The sequence below is a fragment of the Numenius arquata genome, chromosome 2 (genome assembly GCF_964106895.1).
Source record: "Numenius arquata chromosome 2, bNumArq3.hap1.1, whole genome shotgun sequence".
Taxonomy (NCBI): Eukaryota; Metazoa; Chordata; class Aves; order Charadriiformes; family Scolopacidae; genus Numenius; species Numenius arquata.
Window position 1 is genome coordinate 85,385,309 of NC_133577.1, and position 26,144 is coordinate 85,411,452.

General features: G+C 40.9%; 2 protein-coding genes across 2 annotated transcripts in view; one reads left to right on the plus strand and one right to left on the minus strand.

Annotated features, from left to right (window-relative positions):
• CEP290 (centrosomal protein 290) overlaps positions 1 to 9,747 on the plus strand; it is a 53,455-nt gene extending 43,708 nt beyond the window's left edge. The window contains exons 47-54 of the mRNA XM_074167547.1: positions 109 to 273; positions 610 to 732; positions 1,061 to 1,221; positions 5,562 to 5,703; positions 7,353 to 7,426; positions 7,584 to 7,669; positions 8,578 to 8,666; positions 8,970 to 9,747. Of these exons, the coding sequence (XP_074023648.1) occupies positions 109 to 273; positions 610 to 732; positions 1,061 to 1,221; positions 5,562 to 5,703; positions 7,353 to 7,426; positions 7,584 to 7,669; positions 8,578 to 8,666; positions 8,970 to 9,158 (1,029 nt within the window). The 3' untranslated portion in view covers positions 9,159 to 9,747. The remainder of the gene's footprint in view (positions 1 to 108; positions 274 to 609; positions 733 to 1,060; positions 1,222 to 5,561; positions 5,704 to 7,352; positions 7,427 to 7,583; positions 7,670 to 8,577; positions 8,667 to 8,969) is intronic.
• RLIG1 (RNA 5'-phosphate and 3'-OH ligase 1) lies at positions 9,207 to 19,767 on the minus strand. The gene is made up of 7 exons (XM_074144583.1): positions 19,625 to 19,767; positions 17,409 to 17,526; positions 16,687 to 16,782; positions 13,196 to 13,312; positions 12,617 to 12,811; positions 11,302 to 11,471; positions 9,207 to 10,716 (listed from the first exon to the last, which is right to left on the minus strand). Exons 1-7 carry the CDS (start codon positions 19,712 to 19,714, stop codon positions 10,528 to 10,530), a joined length of 975 nt encoding a protein of 324 aa, XP_074000684.1. The 5' UTR covers positions 19,715 to 19,767; the 3' UTR covers positions 9,207 to 10,527.
• Positions 19,768 to 26,144: the final 6,377 nt, after the last annotated feature.

Below are 26,144 nucleotides of genomic sequence, written 5' to 3' on the forward strand. Positions count from 1 at the left end.
CTAGAGCTACGCTATTAAATGTTTGCACTATCATGGCCTTATTTTGTCATTTGGATTAGTTATTTTCAGAAATGTACTTTTACTATTTTTTTTATTCCTTCTCTGTAGGCTGGTAGAAGTGGAAAGACAGTCCCAGAACTGGAAAAAACAATTGGTTTGATGAAAAAGGTTGTAGAGAGAGTCCAAAGAGAAAATGAAGATCTGAAAAAAGCTCCAGCTGTGCTTTCTAATGAGAAATTACTTAGTCTTGAACAGGAAAACGAGAGGCTAAAGGTACTGATTTATCTCCAATAACTATATTTGATAGCAGTTTATATGCAAGTTAGTAGGAAAACGGAGCAAACCTGTTGTTGACATTGAGAGGCACAAGTGTTTTGAAAACGGCAAATATGAAACACGTAGAACACAAATACAAAACTTTATTTTATTATAACATTCTGCATGATTTATGTAGAGGTACTCTGTACCTTAAGGATATATTTAAATATCTGATGAAATATTATGTTCATTGTGCTGGGTAGCTGTAACTATGCTAGGCTTTAAAACTGGAAATCCAAAATTTTCTACTAAGGAATCTATACGTGTTTTAACAACCTGTTTGATGTTTAGTCTGAAATGGAAAAAATGAAACTCCGTTTGGAGGGCCAGCTGAGTATGCGTTATGAATCTAAAACCAAAGGAATGGAAAAAGTCATTACTGAAAACGAGAGGCTGCGTAAAGAACTTAAAAAGGTACGATCATTGTAATGCATCCCTTTATTTCCGTTAGTTACTGTTTGTGCCAGGTATCTTTTTTCTTTGTTTTGTTTTAAATGGTTGATATGGTATCGACACTTTTTTTAAGCACTCATACTGCTATGACAGAATTTTTAATTATATGTGGAGAGGAGACATCCAAGGAGCAGCCCAAGACAGAATTTGGAAGTTGTAGTGCTAGTGATCGTGGATGCACTGTTTTCATATACTTCAGCACTGACCCTATCTCACTATCATTTTAGATAACCCTGTGCTTCACGTGAGGTTAACTATTCCATAAACCTTTGTTTTTATTGAACAATAGGAAGCTGACAGTGGAGAGAAGCTGCGAATAGCGAATAATAACTTGGAGATATTAAATGAGAAGTTAACTGTACAGCTGGAGGAAACCATTAAGAAGCTAAATCTGGCTGAGAGCCAACTTGACAGAGCTGACAGCAAAAGCTGGAAGTCCACTGTAACAAGGTAGGAATTGAGAATGAAGTAAGGAAGATAAACACAAATGTTAATTCAGTTTTAATTCCTCTTGAAAAGTTAGCAAACAAATTAGACTCATAATTTTTCTTTCCTCTTTTGAAGGTAGTTTTCTATTATCCGTATTTTATTTTCTGATTCCATGTTAGTACGGAGAATTGGTATACAGGTCTCTGATATGAATCTAGCAGGTATCCAGTGTCCTTAAGTACTGGCCTTGTTAGCTGCTTCTGTACTTACCTCCCTTCCTCAGATCAGCTGTAGACTTCTGGATAGTTCTGGTAAAGGAAGTATTTTGTGTTCCTTGCTGCTTAAATGTATCGTATCCATGCTTTGTGGAATAATGCCAGCATTTTTGCTGAACATAGAAAGTATTTTAGTGCCTTACCACATGGATAACAATCAGAAACAAAACCTGGAAGTCAACAACCTGCATTTTCCAGCTTGGCTGCATTTGAATCTATATTTAACCGTGTGAATATGCAGAGGTTGTGTTAGAATACCCACTGGGATTTCTATACTCCTTGGGAATTGTAAGGGAGAAAAACTCGGAGACTAGCACTGGATTATCTTTTCCAATATAGAAAATGAAGTATGGGAATCACCATTTCCTAGATTTTTAGATAAAACTCAGACTTTGAAATCATGATCAAAAATCATTTTTGGTTTGCTAATAATAGTAAACGTCTACAACTCTTTACCAATAAGTTATCTGAAAGTTATTTATCAGTTGTTTTCAAATTCAGGTATTGCTTGCATCACTCAACATGGAACAAACTAAAGAAAACAGTTTTATGACACTGATTTCTGCTTTGCAACTTAGACATACGTTTTTAATTTATCTGTACTTCCTCAATTAGTTCAGATGCTTTTTGTATTACAACCTACTTATGCAGGCTGGAGGCCTTAACTCTACAGCCTGAACAACTTTAATTGCATTCCTGTCTTTGCTGGAAGCCAGCTGTTTAGTTCTATGTTTTGTGGTTTGCTTACAGAAATGCTTTTGGCAAAAAGTCACCCCCAAAACCATTGTCAGTCCCATTCTCAATAATGAGCTACACACAAAGATGCCAGTTATGTGTCACACTAGCATGTTTAATAATGAACAGATTTATACAGAATATGAAGTTTGATATGAAGTACATTCACATGAAACATGCCTGTGATTCATCAAATTGGACCTGGAAGGTGAATATTACCCCTCTTGAGGCAAGAGTTTTTTAGTTGGCTATCATCTCTTGTACGGCCCTATCTCAGAAAAGGACAAGAAAATGAAACAATGCTTACACTATTAAGAGAAATAAACAGCCTGTCTCCTGCATAAGGATGTAACAGAGCAAATAATTGGGAAGAAATATTTAGTCCTGGACTCCTGGATGTCCTGGGAAGAAATATTTTGGGAAGAAATATTTAGTCCTGGACATCCTTAGGGTGAAATAAGATGATGTTGCAAAAGTAATAGTTGTAAAAAGAGGCGACAGGTGTCTACAAAAACAGAACCTCTGACAGCAACCTTACTAGGGCAGGAAATGAGCTGGACAAGACTCTTGTCCGATTTCATTGTAATCGGATGACCATTGATATCTGCTGCTGTCCAAGATGTTACCTGCTTCCCAGTCTTGTGCTCCCACAGGATCCCTTGGAGTAGCTCTAGTGGTTCTCTGACTTGTTGCTGAGCCATTTCACTTCACTGAGACTTCAAAAAGCCCCTTTCCTTTTTTTTAACCTTCCCCCTAACTACATAGTGAAGTCAAATGTCTCTATGCAAGGTGAGATGACAGCCATATTTAGCGTAAGGAAGGAGGGCAAAACTGGCTGCCAGCCACAGGAGGAGGACAGGAACATGCAGTGAAGATGGTAGGCACTTAACAGCTACCATATTGGCTCAGTAGTTTGAATAGAGTTTTTCTTTTAGTTCTTCACCTCTTTGAAAAACATTTCTACTCAGCTCTAGTTGATATAGATAGGTAGTTGTGTATATATAGATATAAAATGTGGTTGTTGTGACGAAACGGGAAAAAGGACTTCACTGAGAGGTTCAAATTAACAATTTATTTGGACTTCACTCACAGGTCCAATATGTCACTATTGCGAGTTCTATGTGTACAATGGCGATTACACTATTGCAATTTAAAAGCAATTTGCGGAATACACTATTGCAACCTACAAGTGATCCCGAAAAGTAACAACACAAACCACAAGCGCGCTAGATATTAATACCTTAAAAGAGTGCACAAATCATGATCTTAATAGCATGCCATATACCATACGTATGTTTCTTTATCACTTGCCCTTTCTCTCAGGTAAGGTCGCTCAATCCCTGGGAAGTTACCCTGTACAGCGTCCTGGACAAGGGGGGGACGAATCTCCTACAGGCCAGCTGTATCGTTGGAAGATTACCCCCCATTTTTCTCCTCAAACCTTGCGGTTTATATTTCCTGATTCTGTGGGGGTGCAGGATTATGCCTGAGTGGATTACACTATCTGGGATGTTTACCTCTGGTGGTGTGATGGCCAAGTCTCTGTTGCCAATTTTGTGATGTCTAGCACTCAAAGTCATGGGACTAGTGGTGGGATGGGACTCAGGGCATTTTATTTGTTAAGGGAGTTAAGGCTCCATTCGGTTTCGGTTCTTATTGTGATGCAATCTTGAGACAACCCCGGGCTGAGCCATTTTTGCAGCTCCCCCCAAGTTATCTCTGCATAGACAAGGCAAGGCGGAGATGAAGCTGAGTCGGATGACAACTCCCTGCATCTCACCTGTTGTGCTCTGAAACCGGTTTGGCTGGGTGCTCCCATACAGTTGTGCTTAACTGTATTTGCCTATTTCAATTGGTGTGTATCAAAACTTTTTATTTGCATTTATTTTAATGTGATTTTAAAGTAAGTGAGTAACATTAAGACATTACTAACCTAGAGGAGCTCATTGGGGCACTTTAACATGCAATCTCCCTGACCAGAACATCTTCCAAAGAATGTACATGATAATAGAAAGTATTTGATAGGACAAAGGTGTCCTCCAAACAATCCTTCGGAAGGCTCTTTGGCAGGAGAACAAGTCCTATGAGGAGAGGCTGAGGGAACTGGGCATGTTTAGTTTGGAAAAGAGGAGGCTGAGGGGCGACCTCATTGCCCTCTACAACTACCTGAAAGGAAACTGTAGAGAGGCGGGGGTTGGCCTCTTCTCCCAAGGGAATAATGACAGGACCAGAGGAAATGGTCTGAAGCTGCGGCAAGGGAGGTTTAGATTAGATATTAGGAAGAATTACTTTACTGAAAGAGTGGTCAGGCACTGGAACAGCCTGCCCAGGGAGGTGGTGGAGTCACCATCCCTGGAGGTATTTAAGAAACATGTAGACATGGCTCTTCAGGGCATGCTCTAGTGCCCGGGATTGTTGGTTTGTGGTGGGGTGTTGTGTGTGAGATTATGGGTGTGGGGTTTAGTTGGTGGGTGCTTTTTTTTTTTTTTTTTTTCTTTCTGGTGTGGGGGTTTTTTTTCTTGTTCTTGTTTTTTGTTTGTTTGTTTGTTTTGTTTTTATGTGGGTTGGTGTGTGTGTTTTTTTTTTTCTTTTTTTCTTTTTAATGTGGTTGGACTCGATGATCTCAAAGGTCCCTTCCAACCACTAAGATTCTGTGATTCTGTGATTCTGTGTTGGAGATTGTATTGCTATCTGAAAACCCACTTCAGACGGGAGACTGTACTACACGGTCTCCAGAGGTACCTTCTAACCAACGTTTCAATGATTCTACAAAATCCCATTTGTAGCTTTGTATGGCTCAAAGCAAAACGGAATCCTTCTCAGACTGATGTTACTCCAGGGTAAACGTGATTTCTTGTAAAACACTTTTGCCCTTGGAGTTTTGATCTTCTGTATCTGTAGTAGCCCTTTTCTCAGTACATCAATTTATTTTCCACAAATTATTAAATCATAAGAACAATACTGTCAAAGGTACTACACGGGAGTAAGACCTGACCAATGTGCACACTGCATCAATAAAATACGTGCATGTTTTTAGCAAGAGGTGATTTGAGGTTTATGTGCAATACCATTACAAGTCCAGTCACACTTTAATAAAGTGTAGGCAAAAAGTGAGATCCACAAAAGTGTGACATTTGGAAAAGCCTTTATTCTAAGATTAAAAATGTATTTTTCATTATGCTTCTTTCAGCTCACTTATTTATAAGACCAGTGATTATTTCAAGGTCAATGCCCTAAACATATTATAGGGTGTATTTTATGGCATTAAATCTCGTATAGATATTTTAATCTCTGTTTCTGCAGAATTATTAGCTTTTACTGTTATCTTTTTCTAACTAAAAATACTACCAGGATGCATGAAACTACAATGAAGGAAATGGAAATGGATATTGCTAAAAAAACCCAAAGTATTACTGACCTTAAACGGCAGCTTCAGGAAGCAACAGAACGTGAACACAATGCTGATAAAAACTTGCAAGATCTAAAAGAACAAGTGAGTAAAATTTAGCCAGGTGACTCTGAGAAGAGATTGCTTAATGTTAATTAATTTCCTTCTAATGTTTATATTGGCAGAGTATATTTTTTTCTCTAGTCCATGCTTTTATAGGTTTTTTCAGTGCTAGTTGCAGGAGTACATTTACATATTTTAGCCAATTAATGAGGTTTACCACATATTATCAATAAATATTCTTGACTTGCAGTCTTAAGGGAAAATTAATTTTTTTCTACTGTATTATTCTGTAGGGGTTTTTTTATTACAGTTTCATTGATCACACAAAAGCCTGTAAGTGCAGATGGTTCAAATGGTCTTAAAATCTTTCTGGCTTGTTCCACAACGTGCGTTTGTGCCAGGGACTTCCCTCTTCCTTCCAGGTCATTTTGGGGGGATTGACTTTGCCATCCAACGGGGATCTTTAGGATCCTATTTCCAATATGGCTTCTTTCATACAGTCCCTAATAAGTCTTGCAAATATTATTTCACACATGGAAGAGTTGATGGATTTTAAATTCGGGTACCTTTGAAAAGATGTATGCAATTTTGGCCTTTAGGTACTCCAGAGAGGTAGCCCTAGGATTAGCCACCTAGATTAGCTTCCATCTTCTCATTTATTAATATGTGCACGGTTTTCTTCTCCAGACATCATGTACTGGCAATTCTCAGTGTAAGGTATCGAATACACAACTTTTAATATAGAAAGTCATATATATATATAAAAGCAAGTAAATGTGTTCAATAAATAAAACTTGGAATTGAGTCCTATAAAAACTTTGCTTGTTTTCCCTTTTCTAAAGTCAGCATTATTAACATGAAGTGTACACCAGCAGCAAAATTAACACAGATAGATAGAATTCTTTCATTATGTGACATTACTCTGGAGCAACATACTTTCCAGTTTCTTTCATGTCTCAGATACCGATGAAGGGATGTGGTCACGGTTAACTGCATTTCAAAGAAACAGAGATTGATTGTGGAAAAAACCCAAATCCTTACCCTTTTAGGTAGTAATGGAACAAAAGCCTATCACTAACAATAGCTTTATGAGAGTTGATAAATTGTCACTGCATTCAAGAACTGTATATAATCTCGTATCTAAACCACTGATTTTTTGCTCCTGCATCTTCTAGTGAAAGGCAGTTCTAGAGGCCAACTCCCTCTCTGCAGGTCATTTCTAGACAACATATACTCATCTGGGTTTTCATTCCAAAATCACAGGCTTTTCATATAATGTTTAAAAAGGAACTTGGACACCCACGTATGCAAATAAGCACTTCAGTAGTATTTTTAAAGCACTTAAGTATCACCTCCTTAAGCATATGTATAAATTATGCCAATGTAGCTACGTATCTAACTTTCTGTGTAAATCTAATTTTTCAATACTTTTGTCTTCACCCTTCATGAAATATGTAGCAATGGTCTATACCAACTTTAAAAAGGCTGTAGATGATTAGCTTTGTGGAAACTGTCTGAACACTGCTGACCACTTGGGGATTTTTCCTCTGTGATAACCAAATAGTTGGTTACATTCTTGGTATTATTTTCATTTGTTTTTTAATCCTGTATCAATGAGAAATCCATCTGAACTGCGTTATCCAGGGATACTGTTTTCAAGAGTAAAACTTAATCTTAATTTTTCTTTTAAGCTTGAGCTTCTCAAACACTTTCCTGAAGGTGCAGGGACAGAGCAAAGCCTCATGAGGGAGCTTCAGCTTTTAAGGTAATGTACTTTCAAATAACTAAATAAATACCTCAGCCAGTATACCTGAAATAAGAATGATCAGGAAATGGCCATTGAGATTTTTGTTACATATTTTTAAAAAATTATTGAAATATTCTAAAATATAAAAGTATTCTAAAATTGGTTTATATTCCAGGTTAACGAATAATCAATTAGAGAAGGAAAAAGCAGAACTAGCTCAACAGGTGGAGGATTATAAGCACCCCATACGCACATATACCAGTGAAGGTCCTGCAGCTGGTAATCATTTTCCATACCTAAAATAAAGACCTTCATGTATTTTGAGCCTAAAACAACTTTTATTTCATATGTGTGTGCAAAATGATAAGAAATCTACGTAATTATTTGAATTGTATTAATGCTAGTGTAAAATGGAGCAGATGAAGGTCTTGGGGTTTTGAGTACTTACACAAGCTTTTTGAAGAGAAGTGTTAGTAAAAATCTCCATAATTAATTATCTTGATCAAGAGGCTGTAATCTTTTTAAGATTTCCCTTGCCAAGAAGATGTGTAGCTCATGTCACTATTTGTTTTATAAGCCTCAAAAGACTGCTTGTATGCATGACTGTTTGTCATTCGCTGAAACCCTCACGCTCACCCCTTTTGCCTTGGGTTCCAAGCTGCCAGAGAACAAGTGGCTATTTCCAGACACCAGCTCTGTGAATGATTTAAGACTTAGCAGGCATCAGTCCCATGGGGAAAGCAGAGCATTATAGAGCAGCACATTGCCATATGACCGGGGGAAAAAAAAAAGTTAACCCTCTTGGAATTACAAACATAATTAACAAGATCCTTATACTATGTTATTTCCCAGTTTCCTGCATTTAATTCAGAGAAACTGTACGTGTCGTATTTTTCAAAAGTATTCTAATAGACTGGCCATCGGAATATGGCATTCAGTGACAGGAACTAGACACCAGCACCTAATTTGTACGAGAACTAAAGAAAAGCCCAGATGACTTGAATTTTTGGTGGCTGTTGATCCCAATTGGGTTTGCACACTTCAGCTGTTTCAGCTTTCAGGAGATGCAGAATTACTTTTACAAGATTATTCATGCCATTGATTTTCATTACCTTAAATTTTATAACAAATTATCATTATTTTTGTAGGACATCATAATGAAATTGTAGAGAAGGATAAAAATGACAAGTTAATGACAGAAATAGCTGACCTCCAGACAAAGCTGCAAGCCTCAGAGTTGGAAAAACAGCAATTAAAGGTGAGTTGCAGGATCATCCTAGGCAAGATAACGAGCAACACTACAGTTAGCAATTACCGTTAGCTAGAAAGACCTATTTGATATGTAAACTAATATTTTATGACAAAGTCAATTTCTAAACATTGTTTATGAAGCCTATTTTGTCATTAGTGAACATGATGTTCATGGGTAGATTTTTGTGTCTCTAGAGAACATGCTTATTCTCTCATCATTTAGCCTCTTAAGAAAAAGGAAAAAAAGAGCTGTTGTTAACATGTATTTCCCAAGTTCTGGATAAAGGTGGTACTCCATTTTTTTTAATAGGATAAAACAAATAAGCTGAGAAGAGAATTAGAAAACTTTGACCCTTCCATTTTTGAAGAAATTGAGGATCTGAAGTACAACTACAATGAAGAAGTAAAAAAAAATATTATCTTAGAAGAGAGATTAAAGCAGCTTTCTGAAGAGTATGGCATTCAAGTGGATAGTCCAGGCAATGTTTCTGTTGATTAGGTTAGTGTTTACTATCCTCAGTATTGATACAGAAAATAAATTCCAGGACAATCACATAATACTCATTTATTTGTCTGTTTTTATTGTGGAATAATACAATTCTATTAAAGTTACAATAGTTTGGCACATACCTAAGAGTGCAGAATTGGATTAGTCAACAGATTATGGTCAGTATTTATATACACCAGTCAAAATAAAAATGAGTTTACCTCACAACTCCTTTGAAATATTTTATTTTCATTCAGAACAGTAATTTGGGTAATACACACGTGTGAGGTGAAGTTGAAACCTTGGACTTATCCTAGAAGTTGAGAAACTCTTAAAAATGTGCTAAGTATGCTAAATTCCAGATCTGTGAGAATACGTAATTTGTTCTTGCTGTCTCATGCTATCATACTTCTTAACTATGGACTCAGGGTCAGTGCGCTGGATGTCTGTTCTTTTTACTTCAATTTTAGAAAACCATAGAAGAACTGAAAACAAAGTTATAGTATTTCAGCCAAACTAATGGTATTTTTATAGATGATTTTTCATTTTGTATATTTTATATAGCTGGATGTATACTTTTATAGCACAGATAAAATAAAGCAAACGCAAATGATCACGTTCTCACCTTTATTATTTATATGCCATCTTAATTAATTTATATCCCCTCGATAAAGTTTCCTAATTGACATGCAGTCTGAAAATGGGTATTAAGCCAAGTCGCATCTCTCTTTAATTACTAAGAATCTCCAAAATAGTAGTATACTTTCTATTATTTACTCTTTTTGTCCCAAAATAGTGGAATTACCTGTAGGATGTAGCTTAATTAGATTTTCAAGTAATAGGATAATGCTGCAGCTACGAGTTAAATAATACAGTAAAAAGTTCCGCCTCCTCCCTCCCCAAAAGAAACTGTTACAGCTTTAAAAAAAAAAATTATCAAATTGCAGAACTAATTGTGGTCCCACCTGAAGTATCTCCATTACTGTTAAAAACCAACTAGATCCTAAAACTGAATCCTACATATAACAGTGTCATATAATTATATTTATAGAAGTGCAACCTATGGAACTTTTACAGTTGATTGCATCCATTAGCTAAGTATTAGGACCAGCCAGTGTTAGACAACAATTATAACAGTTTCCAGAAACGGGTTCAAAAGTTAAGGATTTTTCAGAACTGAAAATCAGCCTGCTGAGAGCTAGATCTCTGCTCTGGATGTTGGAACTCTCATTATATAAAATTAGTCACTTAAGAAAAACTTAAACTCATACAGTACCTAGGCTGCTGCCTAAGCTAGACGGTTATTTGTAAAGAGTTTTGTGGTAGACACAAGTAAGAGGAATGTAGCACATACAACAACTAACTTGAGAGAAAAAACACTTCAAGCATCGAACTTGATATCTTTGAGTCTGTCAAACCTTTGCCCATCCAAGTTTGAAAAATGGTGAAACAAACTCTTTGGTTCAAAGTCACGGTCATATTTAGTTCTATTAAAAGAAATTACAACAGGCTGAGAATTCAGGTATGTCTCAGCAAGCGGCCAGCGTAAACCAAGATGATGGCGATGGAGCTAAAATAAAAAGAAATAAGATTAAATTTAGATTTTGATACAGTAGCCCAACAGTTCCCAACTTCGGGGGTGTGGGTTTGTGAGCTTTAATTCTAGGACCCTCTGCTTTAGGGCACTTATAACCAGTAATCAGTTACCTGAACATGAGTAACAATGAAGCACAAAAGGCAAACCAGAACTGAGATGTTCTTCACAGCAGCAGAAATAACATAAATTTGCTAATTAACAAAAAACCCACATTCTTATTAACAATACTTGTTCTATAAATCAACATTACAAGGAATTATTTTTTTTAATATTAGAATTAAGCTTTAAATGTCTTGCCTGTACAGATGGTAAGAAAATGGTTTTTTATGTTCTCAATTATTTTAAGTTATTAGCATAATGTAGATAGATAATGAAAAAGATTAATATGTTGTCATTGTAGTGATTCACTGGCTTGACTAATTGTACCATCACCTGATTTGCTAGAAGAACATTTACTACTAAAGAGTTTGAAAAACAAGACAAAAAGTGAATACATCACAATACTTCACATACTATGAATTATTATAGTGCTGTCCACATGTCCGTCTATATAGTTACCTTGATTAAACACCCATCATGGCAGTGCCACACAATTCCTTCAACTTTACCCTCACTGCAGCCTTCAAACCAAGACACTATGTCATCTTGTTTCAAAGCGGGTGGATTCTTTATTTCAAATGCTCCATGTGGTACGAGGAGATGTACAGGCTGCTTCTTGCTTCCTAATCCTATGTTAAAAGAAACAAAAATCTTCCTGCTAGTTATGTGCCATAACTTAGAATTTTCCTCAGTTTTGTTGTTATAGCTATCTTAAAAGCATTCTATAAAGGTAGACTTCTGTTAGATACTACAACATTGTCCTGCCTTTAAGAGAATAGTTAAATATACTTTTAAGTATCAAATATAGCTGTCTTCTCATATAACTTTTTATTAATATAAAACAACCATGACAAAGATTTATACAGTTGTCTGCTTTGTTCTTGTGGTCACCTCCTCAGTAACCATAAAGCTACTAGCTCAATGCTTCACATCATGACACATAGCACAGACATCTTATTTCCTGAAAGTCTGGTATGTTTTCTTACGAAAATGGATTAATACTTAAGCCAGGGTGTTAAATCCATTGCCTCCTCACTGACTGTTCAACATCAATCTTCATCTAAGAATACAGCTACTAGGATTTTTTTGTTGCAGTTCCTTTAGATTCTGAGAAAACGCTTAGACCAAGTACTACTATTTTTCCTATTCATCGTTGCAAGTTATCCCAGCAAAGCTCACAAGTTAGAACTCCCTTGTGTTCATACCTAACTAGTTTTCTGTTATAAGGCTTTTAAAGGGAGAAGCCAAAACCAAAATTTAGTTTAAATTACATTTCCTAAAAAAAATTACAGTATTTCATAATTTAAATACTGCAACGTATGACTAACTCTAGGGACTCAAAAAAAAAAAAAAAAAAGGCTGAGTAAAATTTTCTACTTTAATGGACTAAACAGCACCAGAAGAGCAAGTAAAAAAAGTCAAGAAAAGGCACAAACAAACAATCCTAAAAAATATTTTAATAGTAATATTTAAAACAACTTTTCTAGTCAGAATATTTTTTGAAGGACTAAAGAAAGCATTTTTATAGTAACTCCTAAAGAACATGCAAGTGGAAAGAGGTTTAATAGACATAAATAGTCTCATGACAGCTCAGCTTTCTGAGGTGAGTATTTCGGGGCGCGCGTCCTTTGAGCTAGCCGCTTCCTTTCTAAAAATGTTACATTGCTACCTTAGAACTTTTTTTTCAAAAAACTTATACAAAGAAAATGCATAGTTTTCACTCAAAAATAACACCAAATAAAAAAATATTTAAGATCAGACCACACAAACTTACCATATGGATTTGCATTAATGTTAGTCCCAATAAGCTCCAATGTTTGTTCTAAAATTTCTGATAACGGCACCGGGCTGATTTCCAGAAGCCCTGGCTCAGTGTGGTGTTTTAATACCAGCGCTATTTCAGCCTCATAATTTACAACAGAGGAGTGCCAGCAATACTGCTTACTGTTCTTCTCCACAGGCACCCAACCTAGGAGAAAACACAACGTTTTACCAAAGGAAATATCTGAAGTTATCAAATGCATACTAGATCTGTACATGCATTAAAAAAAACAACCAACCCCACAGTTAACTACAAAGACTAACAAGAAAAACTATATCATATCTCAGAGAAATGTCAGAGGAATGTGTGACAATGCAAACATGACAACTCTGCCTTCAGCTGTAAGTCTGCCCAGCAAACTGCAATTATTTTCAATGTGTCAGAAGAACAAAGCCTTTTTGGATACTGAATGAATGACATTCCAATTGTTTTCTGAATATGCCAACTACTATTAACTCTGGAACTAGTTCTAATCCACTTTAAATATGGATTTTCTCCCCCCGCATTTTACCTGTGCTGCATCATAGGTACCTGGCATATGTCCATTTTCATCAGGCAAAGGATTGCCGTTAGAGAACTCTATGTCCCTTGCTGGAATCCAGGTATCTGGAACAGGCTTGAAATCCTCTTCAACATTCCAGACAAATTCTAGACATATTAAATGCGACATTTAGTTTTTGGCAAACTATTAGCCAATTTTACATTTTGATCATCTTTCAATGCAAGTATTTAAATACCATTGATCTAAACCTTGTTTTACAGACAGTAGCCCCAGTTCCTTTGTATAAGCACCAACATCTGGCACACTCAAGCAGTCTACAATTAGGAAGGTTTAAAGAAGCATAGTACCCTTTAAGTAGTTTTAAAGTTCAACACTAAAGGATTAAAAAATAGCTATCTAAATAGCCAATATTATATTTAAACTAGAGCAAGAGAAGTAGAATAGCTTAGAATAGACTCTTTTCAGCTGGAAGGGACCTACAACGATCATCTAGTTCAACTGCCTGACCACTTCAACACTGACCAAGTTAAAGCATACCCAAATGCCTCTTGAACAGTCACGGGCTTGGGGCATTGACCACCTTCTAGGAAGCCCGTTCCAGTGTTTGACCTTCCTCTCGGTAAAGAAATGCTTCCTAAGGTCCAGTCTAAACCTCCCCTGGCGCAGATTTGAACCATTCCCACACATCCTATCACTGGATCCAAGGGAGAAGAGCTCAGCACCTCCCTTTCCACTTCCCCTCCTCAGGAAGCTGTAGAGATCAATGAGGTCGCCCCTCAGCCTCCTTTTCTCCAAACTAGACAAGCCCAATGTCCTTAGCTGCTCCGCATAGGGCATTCCTTCCCACCCTTTCACCAGCTTTGTTGTCAAGGACCTTCACATCCTTCTTAAACTTTGGGGCCCAGAACTGCACACAATATTCAAGGTGAGGTCACACCAACGCTGAATACAGTGGAATAATCCAACTCTCTTGACTGGCTGGTTATATTGTGTTTGATAAACCCAGGATGCGGTTTGCCCTCTGGGGCTGCCAGGGCACTCTGCTGGCTCATATTGAGCCTGCTATTGACCAGCACCCACTGATCCCTTTCTGCAGGGCTGCTCTCCAGCCACTCCTCTCCCAATTTATACTTGTGCCTGGCATTACTCCATCCTAGGTGCAGAATTCGGCATTTTGACTTCTTGAATTTCATCCCATTAATTATAGCCCAATGTTCCAGTCTACCTAGATCCTTCTGCAAGGCATCTTGTCCCTCAAGAGAGTCAACAGCACCTCCCAGTTTGGTATCATCAGCAAACTTGCTAATGGTGCACTCAACTCCTGCATCCAGATTGTTGATAAATACATTGAACTAAACTGGCCCTAGAACGGAACCCTGAGTAACACCACTGGTGACTGGTCACCAGCTAGATGTAGCCCCATTCACTACAACCCTTTGGGCTTTGCCCTTCAGCCAGTTCTTCACTCAGTGCACCGTGAAGCCGCTCATCCCACAGCTGGACAACTTATCCAGAAGGATAGTGTGAGGGACAATATCAAAAGCCTTACTAAAATCCAGAAGTACTACATCCACCCCCTTCCCTTCATCCCCTAGGCAGATAACCTTATCATATGAGGATATCAAATTAGTTAAACAGGACCTTCCCTTTGTGAACCTTTGTTGACTGTGCCTGATGATTGTATTATTCTTCAAATACCTTTCAATAGTACCCAGTATAATCTTCTCCATAATTTTTCCAGGAACTGAGGTTAGACTAACAGGTCTGTAGTTCCCTGGGTCTTCCCTCACGCCCTTTTCGTGGATTGGAATAATACTGGCGAGCTTCCAGTCAGCATGGACCTCCCCAGACCTTTAGAAGATGATCCAGAGGGGTCCTGCCGTAACATCCGCAAGCTCCTTCAGTAACTCTGGGATGAATCCCATCAGGCCCCAGGGACTTGTAAGCATTCAGCTGATACAGCTGCCCCCTTACAATTTCAGCATCCACAAACGGAAAGCCACTGTTCGCACACTCGTGGTCCTCTGACTCAGGAGACCAGGCAGCCCAAGGTCTATCAGTATTATTAAAGGCTGAGGCAAAAAAAGCATTGAATACCTCTGCTTTTTCTTCATCCCTATTAGGCAGACGACCATCTCCAACAAGTGTCATTCCACTGTTTTCTTTAGACCTCCTCTTGCTATTAACATACTTTTAAAAGCCCTTCTTGTTGTCTGGAACAACACTAGCCAGTTTCAACTCTAATCGAGCTTTGGCCTTTCATGTCTTCTCCCTCCACATACATACCACGGCTCTGTAATCTTCCTGTGAAGCCTGACCTTGATTCCAGAGATCATACAATTTCTTTTTCCTCTTGAGTTCCATGAGGAGTCCCCTGTTTAGCCAAGCTGGTCTTCTGCCCTGCTTGCTTGACTTAGGATACAGTGGAATTGCCTGCTCCTGTGCTTCCAAAAGGTGGTTCTTAAAGACTGCCCAGCATTCATGGACTGTTAAGCCCTCAAAAGCAGATTCCCAGGATACTCTGCTAAATAGCTCCCTGCATAGCTTCAAGTTTGCTCTCCTGAAGTCCAGGGCAACAACTCTGCTGTCCCTTTTTCTTATTACACTGAAAATTTTAAACTCGACTATTTTGTGATCACTGTGGCCAAGGCAGCCACCTATCATCACGTCCCCCATGAGTCCTTCTCTATCCAGCTGAAATCCAGCAAGTCTAGGAGGGCATCTTTCCTAGTTAATTCATTGAGTACCTGTGACAAGAAGTTATCTCCTACAAAATTCAAGAATTTCCAAGACCTGCTTGTCACAGCAGTATGATATTCCCAGTTGATGTCTAAGAAGTTGAAATCTCCCATAAGGACAAGGGCTACTGATCCAGAAATTTCTCCCTAATTGCCTACAAAATAACTCACCAGTGCTTACATCTTGGCTGAGCAATCGGTAGTAGACATTCACTGGAACATCTCCTTTGTTTTCCATTCCCCTAATCCTCAAACACGTCATCGCTAACTGGAAGGACTGTAGAGAGTCAAACCTCCCCCTTACATACAGTGCAACACCTCCACCTCACCTGCCATGCCTATCCCTCCTAAACAGCCTGTAGTTTTCCAACACAACACTCCAATCATGGGACTCATTCCACCAAGTCTCACTAATACCGATGACATCATAGTACTGGGAGCTGACCCACACTTCCAGTTCATCCTGTTTGTTTCTTATACTGTGTGTGTTGGTGCATTTCAGATACTCTCCTGAGCCTTTTGTGTTCCCAGGAACAGCGTAAATGTTCCCACTAGCATTGACACCCTTTGTCCATGACATGCCAACCCTTAGATTACCTCCTGCAACCCTGCTGGTATTCCTTTCCCCCACTGATTCTCATTTAAAGCTCCCTCAAAGTAAACTTAAGAGTGACATAAAAAAAACTGGAGCAGCATCACTGACATTTCCTGTAGTAGACCAGAGGTGTTTTTCAACTGCATAACTTAGATTGCTAAAAGGAAGGCAAAAAATCTTCACTAACCTTTGCAGTCTTCCAATGAATACAAGAATCGTTTAAACCTTTTTTCAGCTTGTTTGTTGGGTTTTCGATCCAGCCTGGCCCATAGATAGGGTTGCCCTAGAGTTTCCAGAAGGATAAAACCAGCAGTTTACTGAGGTAACCATACCCTGCAGAGTACTGACATTCACTATACAAAAGGTAAGATATGAATTATCATTTGCCATTGGAGAAATTTTATATCCAAAGACAATATTTAAATTCACAAATGTATTACTGTATATGAATCTAAAAATCTATTCGTAGAATCTTGCCTAGTTTAATACAAAGTTTCTTTACAATTTCAGGTAAAGGAAAGAACCACAGCGATGCAATGAAGCACAGCCTTCTCATTTCCTCCTAACCTTCCCATTTCTTTTAATCCTTCTCAAGGAAATTAGACATCCTTTATTATATAGATTCTGGTGTGCAAGGAAGCCTTACTAATAAGAATGATTAAAACTGGAATAGTTCCTTGATTGCCATGTTCACTTAAACCATTCTTCACGTATTTTACAGAGTAAAATCTGTAACAACTTTATAAGCACCCCCTGTAGTTATGGTAACTTACTTTGTGGTCAAGATGTTTAATGAGAGTTGAATTCACAACAGCTGTAATCTAACAAATCATACAATAAAAGTGAAAACTATGTAAAACAAGGCTACTAATCAGCATGAAAAAATGGCATATGAATCTTCCTTATTACCTTTATAGGTAGTTACATAACAGCAGGTTCCGTCCACCTTTTCAGTAGGAATTGCATTGTATATATCTGCCTCTAACGCCTTTCCAGTTATAGTCTCAGTTGCCAAAACTTTAAATGGCTGTAAAGAAGACAGGCATTTTAAACCCTCGTCACGGCTATGCTACTGCCTTGTTCTCAGATGGCTTCTTGCTCCTTACAACTGGACTCTGTAAATCCAGTATCACACATTATATTGCTGATTTCTAATATTACCTAAATACACCACTGCTTCTTCAAGACATGACAGTTTGGAAGACGCTCTAAGACAAAAGAATAAAGGCAATCTATTTGCAAACTCTCCTCCTTTTCCATTCTTGATTAGTACTTAGAAATGACATTGCCTTCCACTCTACATAGTGTATATCAACTAGAAGAGTTCCAGTCTGAAGTGTCAAAGTTTTGAGATGTGCCTTTCTGTATTACAACGACAATAAAAATTCATTATGACTAGCTGCTCCAAGTTTGCAGATTGGAACAGAGAGTCAACAGCACCATGTCAGTGCAATATACAGACTAGTGGAATGCAAGGTGGCAAAAGCATCCTGGTGTTAAATACTCAGTATCATCGCTGTCTACTAAACGCTTTTCTGCTTAAAAGGAGCAAAGAAATAAGTGATCTGGGGTTTGAAACAAATATCCAGTCACAACTAGTTCAAATTTCTAGCAGGACTTCTGTAACAGTTTCACTGCAAACATGTCATCAGTTGTGTTTGGATTCAAATAATTTCATGTATAATCATCACCCTCCCTCCTCTCTCCCCAGTCAACTTGCAACTTGTAAGCTGGTCACTGTCTCTGCTAATGAAACACAAAGTCCTGTCTTGCAAAAGTCTCGAAACAGAATTTGGAATTCATGAAATGAGAACCTTCTACATGCTCTCGTTACATTACATGTCTGTTTTACATTTTAGTAATCAGATTTGTAACCATATCATAGAGCATATATGAAGATTTTATGAAGATTACATGAAACAGAAAATTTTCAGGGTAGCGAGAAAACATACCTGTTGGTTTTCCCACCACTACCCCTCTTCTTCACTAGCAGTCATAACCCCCTGTATTATCCTTGCCTGCACTCTGAAATAAAGACAGCGTATACTAGTTCCAGATCTAATCCCCCACTGTATATGAAGGAACAATAACTTAGGGACCATTGCCACTTAAGCCCAGCTAGCAACTAAGCACCACACCACAAAAACACCCCTGTATTATCAACACTGTTTTCAGCACAAAGCCAAAACAGAGCTCCATATTGGCTACTAAGCAGAAAATTACCAGAGCCAGAACCATCAGAGGGAATTACCCAGACATGACCATTATCGAGATGGTGCTGGTACCGGGAGCTGAACAATTAAGTTACGGTCATTGTGACACTCATTTCAGCTCTTCCATCCAGAAGTCAAACACCAATGGCAGAAAGTCACCCAGGTGGATTCAAGTTCACCATGCAGCCGACAGGCAGCAGGAGGTACTGCTACTAAAATCGGGGAACACAAGTTGGAGGTCTACAACTAGACAGGGAAATGCCACCCCAACCTGCCCCAACACTGCCTTCTCGGGAAGAAATAACTCGGATTGGGCTCCATTACTTTCACCTTTGTCCGTACTCCACATCTTACAGCCTCAAATCAATTCTTCTGTCATATGCCTGATAGACCTTTCATCACAAAAAGGAGGAAAAAAATAGAAAAGATAAAAGCTTTTCCCCCCCTCCCCCCAAGGCTCACAGACCAGGACGGTTTTACACAAGATCCCCGTGCGGTCCCGTTGGAGTGGCCTCCTTCCTTGCCATGGCTGTTCCCGACACTTTGAAAAACTAAACCCAACAGCAGGATGAACACCTGGATGCACTTGCCAGGAAAAGAGCAGGAGAGAGCTGAAACGGCACCTAAACGACCTTTCTTTCCCCCACTGAAGGGGGGAACCCTATGCAAACCTGTCCCCTGCATGGCGCTCAAGGTCCCAGGCGAAAACTCTCGCTACTGGACTGTCCCCCTCAGCGCAGCGGGGCTGACGCGGTCCCTGCTGCTGCCTCTCTCCGCGGCTCCCACCCGCCGTGCGGCGCCGCTACCCGCGGCCCAGCGACTCCTGCTGGGCCCGGGACAGGCCCGGCACTGCACCCGGTACCGGACTCGGCCCCGGCTGCCTCCCGCCCGGCTCCGTCCCGCCACGGCCACCTGGCGCTCCCGCTTGGCCGACGGCTCCTCCTTCACTTCGGTCACGAACAGACACGGCACCTTCCGCTGCACCGCGCACCGCCGCCTCATGGCCCCGGCCGCCCGCGCCCGCCGCCGGCCCAGCGCTGAGCCCGACCTGCGCCTGCGCCACCCCGGCCGCCCGCGCTGCGCCCCGGGAAATGAAGTCCGCCGCTGCGCGCCCGCGCGCTCGTCCGTACGCCCGCCCGCCCGCCAGGAGCCCCGCAGCGCCCCTATGCGCCGGGGACGGCGAGGCGGGCCGCGGCCATCTCCCTCCAGCAGCCCTCAGCGAGGCCGTGGCTCCGCCGCCCAACCCGGCCGCCCAGCTCCTCTTTTGGCAGTGGCGGCTCCCGCCGTGGCAGGGCCGCCCCGCCCCACCTCTGCTCGGCCCCGGGCTGAGGCGGCCGTCCGGTGCCGCGCGGTGGCGGCGGCCGTTAGTTAGCGGTGCAGCTGCCCGGCGCTGGCAGCCATTCCGCAGGGCGTTTTCTGCTGTCCGGGAGGCCACACGCCCGGGCCTGGGACATGGATGACTGTCCCCAGGGCGTGGGGACCGCTCTGTGCCTGATTTTGCCTCCCTCGGGAAGCTGCCTGCGGTTGGTTCCCCAGGCCCTCTGCCCCAGCCCGGGGCCTTGGAGTCTGCGCTGGGCTGAGCCCGGCTGGGGCCAGGTGCCCACCAGAGCCACCCAGTCACTGCCCTGCTCGCTGGGCAGGGGAGAGAAAATGCAATGAAAGACTCGTGGGTGGAGATAAGGACAGGGGGAGATCACGCACCCATTGCTGTTGCGGGCAAAATAGTCTCCACGTGGGGAAATCAATTTATTACCAATCAAATCAGAGGAGGGTAATCAGAAATAAAAGCTCAGTGTTACAACACCTTCCCTCCCCTCTTCCCAGACTCAACTTCATTCCTGATTCTCCTTCCTCTCCTCCCCTCGAGCAGCACAGTGTGACAGGGAATGGAGGTTGCGGTCAGTTCATCATCACAGGCTGTCTCCGCCGCTCCTCATGCTCTCCCCCTGCTCCTGCGTGGGGTCCCTCCCATGGGAGGCAGTCCTCCATGAACTTCTCCAATGTGAGGCCTACTTCAGGAACAGACTGCTCCACAAGGGGTCCTTTCCACAAGGTCACACCTCCTGCCAGCAAATCTGCTCCAGCGTGGGCTCCTTTCTCCACGTGGTCACGGGTTCTGCCAGGAGCCTGCTCCAGAACAGGCTCTCCAAGGTGGTCACAGGCGCATTCAGGGACATCCACCTGCTCTGGCATGGGGTCCTCCATGAGCAGCAAGTAGCTATCTGTTCGACCATGGACCTCCATTGGGCTGCAGGGGGAAAGACTGCCTCACCACGGTCTTCACCGTGGCCCGCAGGTGAAACTGCTCTGCTGCCTGGAGCACCTCCTACCCCTCCTTCTTCACTGACCTTGGTGTCTGCAGAGTTGTAGATCTCACATATTCTCTCTCCTCTCTCCGGCTGCTCTTACCCAGCAGTTTTTTCCCCTTCTTAAATTTGTTACCACAGAGGTGCTATAACCATCACTGCTGGACTTAACCTTTGCCAGTGTGGGTCCGTCTATGCTCTTCTTTCTGCTTTATACGTGGCAGTGGAGATCATGGAAGCAAGAAAGACCAGTGAACCCCAACAATGTGAGAAGTTACAGCTAACAGTGTACTGACAGGGAGCTGCAAGTTTCTCCATCCAATGACAGAGGCACAGTAAGGAACACGCTGGGCACAAGGGTCTTGGTGAAGAAATAGTCAAAGAATAAGGTTTGTCTTTGTAGTACCAAAGATTTGTTTCCAAGACCACAGTTCCTGCGGCAAAAAGTTGGGTATTATTTATACCCCACCAAATGGGTTTGTTGCATTTTACTTTAAAGAAACTGCAGAATGGGAGACTCTGAAAAGCTCTGGTTTTCCATTCTTTCCTCTGAAGCAATGGAGATAAAGGAAGATGTTTAATTGACACAGGTCCCATGGCACCATCACGCTGATGTCACGAGCTGGAGGAGCAGTTGGCAACCATGGAACTGTGAAAATGCAACATTCCATACCGGCTATCAACTGCCTTCCTTGGTTCAACAACCCTGGAGAAGGTACCACCTCCTTTGTTCCCATGTATTTCACTGTCCGTTTGGGGTTTTGTTTCAAAACGGAAGCAGAGGTAAGGTTCTGAAAATCCGGGTTTTGAAAGAAAACTACTGTGTTCAGGATAATAGTATGATTTGCCCGAATGTGTATAGCTTTAATGTTTTCATGTATGTTCTGCCACAATTAAGAGAGTGGAGGAGAAGCACCAGAAGTGAAAATGGCCGCAGCTGAGAATGACCGCAATTTCCATTTTTATTCCCCCTACGCCCAAGTAAATGCTGAAGATTTTAGAGTGGTTTGTATCCTTGATTTTCTTGATATATCCGTGTTGAAAGGGAGGTTTGTTATGTGAAGTTAGAAGGTGACATGTCACTCTCTCTGGGCCACGGCTGCGTATGTAGATTTTCAGAAGTGGTGAGAAGAGCTAATGATCATCTAAACTACAGACTACTTCTCCTGTGAACTGGGCTCTGATACTCAAGGAACACATACGTTAGAAATCGCACATAAGGATCACAAATAGCTTTCTTATTGAATCAATAGGTTGATTCTGACAAAATAGGCCAAGTTTATAATTTCTCACAGCAACTACCTGAATTTCTGCAAAATCAGTTATTTAAACCAAAGTCCTTCAAAGTAATATTTATATTCCAGCTGGTGAAAATCTAGGGGTGGGTGTAGGGCTCTTTTTTATTGCATCCATTCCAGCACTGGGATTCAGGTGTTAATGCCTGGGAGATGGGCTTTGGCTCCAGAGCCTAGTGTGTCTCGGGGGATGACCCAGCTGTACTGACTGCGGTCCAAAAGTGGCATGGTTTTGAGATGCTGCTCCTAGACCTGGCTGTTCATGTCTGGAAGCTGCAGCTTGCCCTCAAATATTTAAATATTTTCAAGCATGAGTTTGTTTTCCTTTAAAATATTACACAGAAACTCATTAAGAAAGAACTGGCAAACTGGCATTTACAGCTCTCACCTGGGATGCAGTTCACATCCAGGATATAAACCTGAGTTGATATTTGTCACTGTAATACTGTTATACATGGACTAGTGTATCATCTCCCCATTAATTGAAACCAAAACATTTTAAAAGAGGACATTCACATTTAAGGCAGCCACTAGGGTATGGGAATCTTGTGTGACTTTGCCACAAAGTCATTTTCCTCATGAGGGTTCCAGGTGCAGACTCTGTCACTGTGAAAAAATTCTTGGCTGTGACACTGTTTGCTCATTATGGAGAGGGGGGAGATTTCATACCTGTTTTTCAGATTTAGAGATACTCAAATAGAGGTAGAAAGGAGCGAGTCCCTTCAAACATATTTTTTAGCCTAAAACAAAAGTGACTTTCTTCTGCCAAGTTGATGTTTCCAATAGGAATTGGAGCAAAACATTTTTTTTCTCTCATTCTGAAATCCACGTCAGACTAGTCTGCACAAGGATTACACATTCCCAAATTTCTAGTTTTCCAGTTTTTGTTGGGAATCTTTCTGGCTTTTGTTCCTCACTCCTTATTTTCCCACAGACCCATGTTCTTTATTAGTGCAAGATTTGCACTTATAAAGCAGACTTCTTTTGAGATTGACCTGATTATCCCATTGTGCAGGAAAGGAAACTCAGCCACAGGTCAATTAAGTGACTACTACATTTTTTTTCTTCCCAGCATCTCACAAAAAGTCTGCAGTACAGTAAGTAGACTGCTTTACTTCTGTTCTTATCTGGGAACAGTTTTGCACCGCAAAAGTTCCATTGACCTAACTCAAGACAACTTTAGAGGTATCTGGAGCTTAAGAGAACTGCTCTCTGCGTCATATGTTCACAGCAGTATACCATGTACTAATCCATTTACTCCCATTTTTATTGTTATATTTACCATATCTGAAAACATCTGTTTTCTCCTGCAGCAAAAGTACAGGAGCATCTCCTGTTTCTGGGAAATACATCCCTCAGGCTGTGTGAGGATCAGTTGTGCCTTCCATCATACGAAACCACGTACTATAAATGGACTTTTTTGCCACCTAGTAACAGTAAGTAAATATATTTTCTCCACAATTTATACATTAGAGTGCAAGTAAATTCACAAAAATGTCCTTCCAGTACTTACTTCTGAGGAGCTAAGAAATCCACCTAATACAGTAACAGGCAAAGGTACTTTGAGAGAACAGTTGGCTTATTCATTTTTATTTACTAAACTGCTAGATGATTTAGCACTACCTAAGTAATTCCTGTTCTTGGTGTGAAATATGGACAACCCATATTTGGATTGGACTATCCACACAGCACCTTTTCAAATCTTGTCTTCCAGCCTCCAGTCTCCTGCAATACGCCAAGTTTTGAGCAATAGCACAACATTATTGTCTGGGTTTGGTGTTTTCACTTTTAGGAATACACACTTCAGACCCAAAATTGAAACCAAGTGACCAACAAAGGGGTCATCCTTACCTTACAAATGTAAGGATGATGAAACTGCTTCTTCTACTCCCTATCTGAGGTGAACTAGAAGAAAGACTTATTTCTGTTTGTCAGAACCTCAAAGATCAGCATATGTAGTCTACCGTACTGGCAGCATCACCCAAGAACCAAAGTTCAATGGATCTACAGGTGGGTTCCTGCTCGTGAGGGAAACTAGAAGACTTATTTCAATTCCTCAGAACCTCAAAGATCAGCATATATAGTCTACCGTACTGTCATCGTCCCCCAAGAACCAAAGTTCAATGGATCTACAGGTGGGTTCCTGCTTGTGAGAGAAAATAGAAGACTTATTTCAAATCCTCGGAACCTCAAAGATCAGCATATGTAGTCTACCGTACTGGCAGCATCACCCAAGAACCAAAGTTCAATGGATCTCCAGGTGGGTTCCCGCTCGTGAGGGAAACTAGAAGACTTATTTCAATTCCTCAGAACCTCAAAGATCAGCATATATAGTCTACCGTACTGTCATCGTCCCCCAAGAACCAAAGTTCAGTGGATCTCCAGGTGGGTTCCTGCTTATAAGGGAAACTGGAAGAAAGACTTAGTTCAATTCTTCAGAACCTCAAAGATCAGCATATGTAGTCTACCGTACTGTCATCGTCCCCCAAGAACCAAAGTTCAGTGGATCTCCAGGTGGGTTCCTGCTTATAAGGGAAACTGGAAGAAAGACTTAGTTCAATTCTTCAGAACCTCAAAGATCAGCATATGTAGTCTACCGTACTGTCATCGTCCCCCAAGAACCAAAGTTCAATGGATCTACAGGTGGGTTCCTGCTTGTGAGAGAAAATAGAAGACTTATTTCAAATCCTCAGAACCTCAAAGATCAGCATATGTAGTCTACCGTGCTGTCACCGTCCCCCAAGAACCAAAGTTCAGTGGATCTCCAGGTGGGTTCCTGCTCATGAGGGAAAATGGAAGAAAGACTTAGTTCAATTCTAAAAGAGGGACTCTTTGTCAGGAAGTGTAGTGACAGGACAAGGGGTAATGGTTTTAACTTGGAAGAGGGGAGATTTAGATTAGATATTAGGAAGAAATTCTTTACTGTGAGGGTGATGAGGCACTGGAACAGGTTGCCCAGGGAAGCTGTGGATGCCCCTGCCCTTGTTTAAGGCCAGGTTGGATGGGGCTTTGAGCAACCTGGTCTAGTGGAGGTGTCCCTGCCCACGGCAGGGGGGTTGGAACTCGATGATTTCTAAGGTCCCTTCCAACTCTAACCATTCTGTGATTCCGTGATTCCACAGAACCTCAAAGATCAGCATATGTAGACTACCGTACTGTCATCATCCCCCAAGAACCAAAGTTCAATGGAGCTACAGGTGGGTTCCTGCTTGTGAGGGAAACTGAAAGACAGACTTATTTCAGTTCTACAGAACCTCAAAGATCAGCATATGTAGACTACCACGCTGTCACTGTCCCACAAGAACCAAACTTCAGTGAATCTACAGCTGGGTTCCTGCTTGTGAGGGAAACTGGAAGAAAGACTTAGTTCAATTCCACAGAACCTCGAAGATGAGCATACGTAGTCTACTGTACTGCCACTGTCCTCTGAGAACCAAAGTTCAATGGATCTACAGGTGGGTTCCTGCTTACGTAGCATTCTTGAAATGCCTCAAATATGCCTGTCTGTATCGTATTGCTTTGGATTTTGTCCCTGCAGGTGAATATTAAGATATTTATTCCCAAGTATGGCCAAGAGTAAATTTTATCCAGCCTAAATTTCAGCAGTAGATTGCAGCAGTATCCATAGACAGAAATCTAAAGCTTTATAAAGCTTTACAATTTGTCAGACAGAATATTCATGAACATTCTTCGTGCCATTCATGCAGGAAGCATATTTTCAGTTATCTTTTTTCTGTCTTTGAAAGAATCTGCTGTCTGCTTGACAGCACACACTATGTCATAAATTTGACAAGCAGCCTACATGTGGGATTCTGAGTCCGGTATCTTTCT